Genomic DNA, 10,000 nt, shown 5'->3' with positions numbered 1-10,000 from the left:
ATCATGTTCTGCAGTCCTGTTACCGTTCTTCTTATATGGCAGCTCGTGGTCGTCACATGTCATTTGTGTTCGTTGGTCATTTGATTAGGAAGGAGCTTTGTTCTTGGGCCTGTCACATGCTTTGTATCTGGAGCCAATTACACATGAATGATGCCATTGTGCTGTAGGCTGGGTGGGGTGGGGGTGGGGGGTTATTTTGGGAACAGCATCGTCTTGTGTCGGACTGTGATGGTGAAAATGCAGGTTGTGACTTAACCACTGGAAATGCTTTCACTGCAGAACTGCCCAAAAGCAGCACTGTCATGCTAAGATTTAGCTCAAAGACCCCGTTTAAAATGGACCCCAGGAGGAGGGGACCATGGTGACCGTGACCAGCACGTCCTGCCTCTGACCCGGGAGCTGCTGCTGAGCCAACACGCCTTTTTTGTCCCCTGATGTAACAGGCCATGATGCGACGACGTGAATGGATGCGTGGGGTGACATTAAATGAAATGAAAATGTAAAAGCTCTAGAACCTGGGGCAGTGAAATCCTTTTGGTTACTGTTCAGGGCAGTCTGTGATGCCACCATGGACTTCAGAGGACCAGTTCCACAGACATGGATTAAGCCTAGTCTAAGACTTAACACCTTTTTGTTTAAATGGAAATCCCCAATTAAGTTCTCTTTTAGTCAAGGACTAGACCCCCTCATCTGTGCACCAAAACTACTGTTGACTGCCTTTGGGGATAAGTGACCCTCTGGTGTGACCTCTGGTGTGACCTCTGGTGTGACCTCTGGTGTGACCTCTGGTGTGACCTCTGGTGTGCTTCCTGTCTCAGGTACAGGAAGGTGTCAGGAGACAGCTGCAGTGGCGGAGACGTGGAGGAGCGACTGGATGGAGAGATGCTCCCCTGTCCAGTAGGAGGTCAGTTCCTTTCTCTGTGCCTGAGAAGAGCTAGCAACAAACATTACATTTATATAGCGTTTTATCTAGGTGCCCGGAGCGCTTTACATTGAGGAACCTCACTTCAACCGGTCCCATCACTATCACCATCACCACCACCATCATCATGTGTAGCACTGTGATGCACAGCAGCCATTTTGCGCTAGAACGCTCACCACACACCAGCTTCAGTTGGAGGGAGAATGAAGTGTATTAGTCATTGCCAATTGCAAGGGCAAAATTGGAACAACATTTAAAGGATCGAGCAGTGTGGGAAGATTTTATTAGATACATTTCTAAGCACAGTAGCGATTGTAAGACTGTCTTTTGTGTCCTAGGAACAGGCTCATTTTCTAACAAAGTATGTATGCAAGTTTGATCAAAAAACAGCCCAAAGTTATGAATCGTGACTGTTTAATCCAGATTATGCCTGTCTGCTGATTAGCAACTGCATGCAAAGTGGAATTTGGAACGGCAATGTTGAACTATGCTGAATATTGCATGAAAAACAATGATGAATATTAAATGAATAGTTGTTTCGCCCTAAATAACTTCTGGGACGTTAAACAGAGGTTTAACCATTAATCAGCAAATACCCTCCCCAATTATTTTAAAGCCTCTTGGTAAAAGTATGAAATTTGGGGTAATTCCTTCCATGGCTTTGATAATGCACCAACAAATCTTTTTGAATCATGATTTCACTCGGGTTGTTGTCAGATTGTGTGTGATTCCATATGAATTGCAAGAGTGCTGTTGGATGCCTGCTGGAACTGTTCACCACAGCGGGACCTCATGTTTGTTCTTCTTGAAAGCACAGGTGCTCTCAGGTGCCTGATTAGTGATGTGCACATGTGGTCAAAGGTCAGGCGAGGACTTTACTGAGGAGTCTCTGCAGCTGTGGAGTGTGCTGTTGAGTGTCGTGCGGAATTCTCGAGGCCAGAACATATACATTTTCCGGCAATTCATTTATCACTTGTCGCCTCAAAAGTTGAAATTATTTTAACTGTCTGACACAACATTTCACATCACTTATTGTCATTTGGCCTCTAATCGCTGAACTCCATTACTACTGAATGGTGTGTGTGTGTGTGTGTGGATGGAGCTGAACTCCAATAGTACTCAATGGTGTGTGTGTGGATGGAGCTGAACTCCAATAGTACTCAATGGTGTGTGTGTGGATGGAGCTGAACTCCAATAGTACTCAATGGTGTGTGTGTGGATGGAGCTGAACTCCATTACTACTGAATGGTGTGTGTGTGTGGATGGAGCTGAACTCCATTACTACTGAATGGTGTGTGTGTGTGGATGGAGCTGAACTCCATTACTACTGAATGGTGTGTGTGTGGATGGAGCTGAACTCCAATAGTACTCAATGGTGTGTGTGTGTGTGGATGGAGCTGAACTCCAATAGTACTCAATGGTGTGTGTGTGTGGAGCTGAACTCCATTACTACTGAATGGTGTGTGTGTGTTGGAGCTGACGTGTTCTAGCTCCTCCCTCAGAGAGTAACGAGTTCGTCCTGTACGCGGTGCGGAGCTCCATCCACCGGTACGACCTGGCCACCGGAACCGACCAGCGGCTGCCCCTGTCCGGCCTCCGCGAGGCTGTGGCGCTGGACTTCGACTACGAGCGGAACTGCGTGTACTGGGCCGACATCTCTTTGGATATTATACAGGTTGGGCTACTCTGATATTATACAGGTTGGGCTACTCTGATATTATACAGGTTGGGATACTCTGATATTATACAGGTTGGGCTACTCTGATATTATACAGGTTGGGATACTCTGACTGGTTCATGGATATTATACAGGTTGGGCTACTCTGATATTATACAGGTTGGGCTACTCTGATATTATACAGGTTGGGCTACTCTGACTGGTTCATGGATATTATATAGGATGGGCTACTCTGACTGGTTCATGGATATTATACAGGTTGGGCTACTCTGACTGGTTCATGGATATTATATAGGATGGGCTACTCTGACTGGTTCATGGATATTATACAGGTTGGGCTACTCTGACTGGTTCATGGATATTATACAGGTTGGGCTACTCTGACTGTTTCATGCTGCCACATTTGCTTCACAGTTTAAAAACACATCTGTACTGTAAGAAGCCAGAGTACATCATGCCTAAGAAGGGGAGGGTCAGGGTACATGGGCTGCTGGGAACACTAAAGGTGGTTTGACCCCTTGACCCCCACCCCCCCCAAATGGTCATCTTTAGACAAAGCAAAGGTTCACACTCCAGTCAGACACCTGGGTTAGGGTCGCCAGCTGAGGTGTGAGTGACACCCACATAGCATAGAATGGGGGGTAGGCCAACAAATGGTGCCCAGACTGGTTCTTTGCCTTTGTAAGCTTGTCTGTTTAAGACTGACTGTTGTATCAGCTCCATTTAACACAGTTAAAGTTCCTTGTAAATATTATTTTTCTGCCACTTAAACACACACACACACACACTTGACACACAAACATCCTTCTACTGTATGTGGGTGTGTCCTCATCATGTATATGGGTGTGTCCTCATTATATGTGCCACTGTGTGGGTGTGTCCTCATCATGCATATGGGTGTGTCCTCATCATCCATATGGGTGTGTCCTCATTATATGTGCCACTGTGTGGGTGTGTCCTCATCATGCATATGGGTGTGTCCTCATTATATGTGCCACTGTGTGGGTGTGTCATCATCATGCATATGGGTGTGTCCTCATCATCCATATGGGTGTGTCCTCATTATATGTGCCACTGTGTGGGTGTGTCATCATCATGCATATGGGTGTGTCCTCATTATATGTGCCACTGTGTGGGTGTGTCATCATCATGCATATGGGTGTGTCCTCATCATCCATATGGGTGTGTCCTCATTATATGTGCCACTGTGTGGGTGTGTCCTCATCATGCATATGGGTGTGTCCTCATTATATGTGCCACTGTGTGGGTGTGTCCGCAGAGGCTGTGCCTGAACGGAAGCTCTGGCCAGGAAGTTATCGTCCGGAGAGGCCTTCAGAATGTGGAGGCGCTGACCTTTGACCCCATCAGCCAGCTGCTCTTCTGGGTTGACGCTGGTGCGCAAAAGATTGAAGTGAGTTGATCGAACCTCCCTGCTGTCTTTGAGATTGATGATATTGTCAAAGCTTAATGGGATCTCCTCTTTGGTGTCTTTGTTATCAGAATATGCTGGGGAAAAAAACTTTTCAGCGTATGAAAAATAACAAAGCGCAAATGAAGTGATTGTGCATCAGTGAAAAAGAAAGCAGAAGCCTGTCACTGGGATGAACCTTTGTGTACAGTAATAACGGAGCTGTGTCTGATCAGGCTTGAATTGTCACCAAACATCCTGTTGATGCAACTCTCTGTGTTTGTGTGTGTGTGTGTGTGTGTGTGTGTGTGTGTGTGTGTGTGTGTGTGTGTGTGTGTGCGCGCGTGCGCGTGCGTGTAACAGGTGTCCAACCCTGATGGAGATCTGAGACGTACATTGCTTAACTCCTCCGTGCTGGAGCACCCAAGAGCCCTTGCTGTGCTCCCAGGACAGAGGTACGGCTAGTGTTAAGACCGTGCACACCCAGAACCACTGGTATCAGTAAAAAGACAACTGTAACCATAACGATAAGAACGTCAACACTGCCCAGCGAGAAGGAAAGTCTCTTGGGAACATTCTTCATGTTCGTTAATGTGATATCTAAAATTCAATGGATTCTGATTTTCCTGCCTGGTTTCTATTGCTCTCTATTGCTCTGAAAGTGATCCCCTCAACAGCATTGTTCCTCGTGTCGTTGTATGCTGTGTGGACTTTATGTAATGTAATGCCTTTATTTGTCCCCCAGTGGGGCAATTAGTTTCACAGCAGTAGAAGCACACAAAATTACAAAAAATACATAAAAACACATAGTATAATAAATAACATGGTGCACATCATGGTCATGGGTGGGTAAACTACCTTTTCCTCCTGGCGTTTAGAAGGGAGACAGCAGAAGGAACAGAGGAGTGTTTGAATCTATCGCATAGTTATCGCCATAGTGTGGACGTTGTCGCATAGTTATCGCATAGTTATCATCATAGTGTTGACGTTATCGCATAGTTATCGCCATAGTGTGGACGTTATCGCATAGTTATCGTCAGCAGAGCGAGTGTGCCTTTAGTCTTGGACCAAGAAATAAATAGAAGCGTTTAATTTCACCAAGGCTTACATGGAGGGCACAGACGATTATTTTGTTTAACTCCTAATTTGACTGGTGAAATGTGAAACATAGTACATGGTTGAAATGAGGCTTGAGGTAACTAAACTGTCCCTGCACGCTGTTTTTAATACCTGGGTAGTTTTGACCTAGACCAAGAGTACAGCGCACACCAAGGGTCAAACCAAAATGCTAAGGCACACACAACTTGGGGCAGCCGTGGCCTACAGGTTAGGGCTTCGGACTTGTAACCGGAGGGTAGCCGGTTCGAACCCCGACCAGTAGGAACGGCTGAAGTGCCCTTGAGCAAGGCACCTCACTGCTCCCCGAGCGCCGCTGTAGCAGGCAGCTCACTGCGTCGGGATTAGTGTGTGCTTCACCTCACTGTATGTTCACTGTGTGCTGAGTGTGTTTCACTAATTCACGGATTGGGATAAATGCAGAAACCAAATTTCCCTCACGGGATCAAAAGAGCATATATACTTATATACGTATATATACTTATACGACTTATGGTTACTGATTGTAAAGAATGCACACACATTATTATAGGCTGTAACAGCACCGGTCATTCAAATGCCCATAATTTTTCTATGCAGTGTTCATGTACTAAGACCACAGTGATGGGCATATGCATGCATGATGAGCTTTTTAATTAAGGCTGTGTCATGGATGCATTTATAGCCTTTTAGTCAATTTGATCAGCCTGTATAAAAAAGCATTGGGTTCCTCAAAATTCCACAAAATCACGGCACACCGTTGAGAACCACTGCCCTAAACGCATCACGGCACACCGCTGAGAACCACTGCCTTAAACGCATCACGGCACGCCGTTGAGAACCACTGCCCTAAACGCATCACGGCACACCGTTGAGAACCACTGCCCTAAACGCATCACGGCACGCCGTTGAGAACCACTGCCCTAAACGCATCACGGCACACCGTTGAGAACCACTGCCCTAAACGCATCACGGCACACCGTTGAGAACCACTGCCCTAAACGCATCACGGCACACCGTTGAGAACCACTGCCCTAAACGCCGGTCTGTCTGTCCTCAGCCTGATGTTCTGGACGGACTGGGGGGACCGTGCGGCCGGGGTCTACCGGAGCTGGATGGACGGCTCCAACGTGTCCTGCATTGTGTCTGAGGGCGTGCGCTGGCCCAACGGGATCACCGCCGACGACCACTGGCTCTACTGGACCGAGGCGTACGGCGATCGCATCGAGAGGGCGGACTTCAGCGGAGGCCAACGCAGCGTCCTGATGGAGGGCCTTCCTCACCCCTACGCCATCGCCGTATTCAAGGTACGCGCGCAAAGCACCGGAACACACACACACACCACATAGGACCACACAGCACAGCACCACACAGCACCACACAGCACCACACACACTACACAACACCACACAGCACAGCACTACACAGCACTACACAGCACTACACAGCACCACACAGCACCACACACACCACACCGCACAGCACCGCACAGCACCGCACACACCACACAGCACCACACAGCACCACACAACACCACACAGCACAGCACTACACAGCACTACACAGCACTACACAGCACCACACAGCACCACACACACCACACCGCACAGCACCGCACAGCACCACACACACCACACAGCACCACACAGCACCACACACACTACACAACACCACACAGCACAGCACTACACAGCACTACACAGCACTACACAGCACTACACAGCACCACACAGCACCACACACACCACACCGCACAGCACCGCACAGCACCACACACACCACACAGCACCACACAGCACCACACACACTACACAGCACCACACAGCACAGCACCACACAGCACCGCACAGCACCACACAGCACCACACACACCACACACAACACACAGCACAGCACCACACACACTACACAGCACCACACAGCACAGCACCACACAGCACCACACACACCACACACACCACACAGCACCACACAGCAGCACACACACCACACAGCACCACACAGCACCACACACACTACACCATGCTGCAGCACACTGCCAGAGCACCAGTGCTAACACACTCTGCCCAAAGCAACTCACGCAAGAGATACTGTACCTCAGCAGTTCCCTATGATGTTAGAGATTCTGTGCCCAATGCTGTAATTGTACACTTTTACTGTCTCAAGGGCTAAATAAGCTTTAGAACTGTTAAACTTTAGTAAAAGTAATCCCTGGTGTTGAGGTATTGGAGAGGTGTTTGATAGGAGTTAATGGTGAGTGTGTGTGATTGCTTCCAGAATGATCTGTACTGGGACGACTGGTCCAGGATGGGCATCTTCAAGGCTCCGAAGGCAGGCTCACCAGACAGTGAGCTCCTGGTGGGAAGCCTCACGGGGGTCATGGACCTCAAGATCTTCTACAAGGGCAAGACAAGAGGTCAGAGGTCGTGCTGATGTCATTTCACTTGGGGCCTGCGTGGTCAAAACGTGTGAGACTGCAGCTTTATTCTCCATACTGGGAGAATGTTACCCACAGTAAATGTCAAGTAACAATCCCACATATCTATAGTTGAAGTCGGTTCTTATACCCTAAACACACACACGGAAATTCACAAGATACTTACCCCTAAAATTCTTGAATTTCCCCTTGGGGATCAATAAAGTATCTATCTATCTATATATCTATCTAAAAATGATCCATCCAACCAATATTAGTATTAACGGAAATAAGGATGCTACAAAACCCCCTGACCTTCTAAGGGCCTAGGCTATGTTTGTGTCCTTGTGTTAACCTTCTAAGGGCCTAGGTATGTTTGTGTCCTTGGGGTGAAGACAATCACTTAGGGGGAAGAAAATCAGACACCCTACAGCAAACGGTCTTCGGTCTGGAAATGTCCACAGAGGGAGACTTCAGGGACACAGAAGAATGAAGGGAACCATATCCTCAGAGCACATATGCACGGTTACACTAAACATTTCAGGAAATGAGAAACCTATTCAAAAAATTATACCACATTTGCCCCTCCGTAGCGTTGCTACAAAGACTTTTAAATAATGTGATAATTCGAGGAATGAGAGAGATTCACGACATTACAACAGAAGAACTTACAGCAAAGATTATACATAGGCTGAGCAAGATATTTCATCAGGAGCCACTTCCGGGAACCTGGATCACACGCTTTATGCAGAGCAGAGGCAGCGACACTGCTCCATTCAAGTCTATGGACATGTGTCAACGACACGCCTCTATCCCCCTACGGACATGTGTCAACGACACGCCTCTATATGCAGACACGGACATGTGTCAACGACACGCCTCTATCCCCCTACGGACATGTGTCAACGACACGCCTCTATCCCCCTACGGACATGTGTCAACGACACGCCTCTATATGCAGACACGGACATGTGTCAACGACACGCCTCTATATGCAGACACGGACATGTGTCAACGACACGCCTCTATATGCAGACACGGACATGTGTCAACGACACGCCTCTATCCCCATTTTGCGCCCATGGACATAAACTACGACAAACTATCTTGCTCCGCCATGTATAATCTTTGCTTACAGCTATATAGCACAATAACATATCATCTGAACCTGACACTTGCTTTACAAAGATATTGTTAAGATTATGTGATAATGTTAAGATAGAGAGATCATATGTCTTTATGGTGGTAAATGAAGAGTAACGTAGGTAACGGGTAACACGTTGTCCTGCCCCACGGCTCCTCAGGCAGCAACGCGTGTGCGGTCCAGCCCTGCTCCTTGCTCTGCTTGCCCCAGCCTGGGCAGGGACACGCCTGCGTCTGCCCCGAGGGCACCCCCACCACCACCCTGCCCTCCGGCGAGCTCCAGTGCCAATGCCCGCACGGGTACCAGCGCCACAACAACACCTGCGTCAAACAAGGTGAGTCCAGCGTGCCGCGTCCAGGGGAGTTGGGACGATGCTAAGGGCCCAGCACTGGCCCCAGAGAGCCCTATACTATATATTACCGGAGGGGCTCAGAATTATTGTCTTGGGTCATAGGGGCCCAAATTTTCTAGCGGCGCTCCTGACCGCATCCACACACAGACAGTGTAGAGCTGGGGCCTATTGCACAAAACTAGGATAAGGGATTAAGCCGGGATATCTTGGTTATCCTGGCTCAATTTATCCAGCAGGATATGTTATGGTATAAGTTACCATGGCGATTTATTCTGTGGAGCTAGCCTGCTCCAGACCAGGCTAAGTTCCAGAATCTATTTAATCTCATCCCTTATCAGCAGTCACCACAAACGGAAACCAATAGTTATTCCACTGCCCACTACACATTGTTATCACATATACCTAGACCCACGGACATTATTTAAATGTTTGTGATCATTAATTAACTCTTACATACCCGCCATTCCCGACCTGTCATGCGCGCAATGTGATGTCACGGGAGTGCCTAACCATTTCGCGCGTGGTGGTCGCGGCATTAGTTGCAATATTCTCCTAAACAGAGGTGTTGCTGTTTGTTGCTGTTGTGAAAAGGCTATCGCTACCTACTTCACACCGTAGAAGAAGCAATGAATCCGCTCTAGTTGGGGTCTATTTGAGGGAGCCGTGAGCGCGCACTTATCCAGGATAGGTTTCACCTGGCTTGATGAAGCCGTGTCTGCTCATCCTGGCTTGCTCGTTGTGCAACCAATTAAGCCTGTACGCTCTTGTTTTGGATTCATTGAGCGCAGCTCAGTAACTTATCCCGGATGTCTTAATTCTGCTTTTGTGCAATAGGCCCCTGGACTCTAGAAAGGGAATCCAAAGGATGCACACATTGACTACTACAGTATAACAAGGGCGATCTTTCTTATACATGATTGCTGCATGCTATGCTGTGCATCTAAAAATGGTCTGTCAGTGATAGTAAGTGCCCAGTAACTGAGTG

At 47.9% G+C, this 10,000-nt stretch overlaps 1 protein-coding gene across 1 annotated transcript in view; it reads left to right on the top strand.

The window, feature by feature from the left end:
• Nucleotides 1-10,000, top strand: part of sorl1 (sortilin-related receptor, L(DLR class) A repeats containing) — a 58,628-nt gene that overhangs the window by 21,215 nt on the left and 27,413 nt on the right. The window contains exons 16-22 of the mRNA XM_042067378.1: nt 819-904; nt 2,425-2,597; nt 3,880-4,011; nt 4,372-4,463; nt 6,164-6,410; nt 7,381-7,519; nt 8,824-8,997. Of these exons, the coding sequence (XP_041923312.1) occupies nt 819-904; nt 2,425-2,597; nt 3,880-4,011; nt 4,372-4,463; nt 6,164-6,410; nt 7,381-7,519; nt 8,824-8,997 (1,043 nt within the window). The remainder of the gene's footprint in view (nt 1-818; nt 905-2,424; nt 2,598-3,879; nt 4,012-4,371; nt 4,464-6,163; nt 6,411-7,380; nt 7,520-8,823; nt 8,998-10,000) is intronic.

This window comes from Alosa sapidissima, chromosome 17 (genome assembly GCF_018492685.1).
Source record: "Alosa sapidissima isolate fAloSap1 chromosome 17, fAloSap1.pri, whole genome shotgun sequence".
NCBI classification, from domain to species: Eukaryota; Metazoa; Chordata; class Actinopteri; order Clupeiformes; family Clupeidae; genus Alosa; species Alosa sapidissima.
The sequence above is the reverse complement of the archived record's forward strand: the minus strand, read 5'-3'. Positions and strand labels throughout refer to the sequence as shown.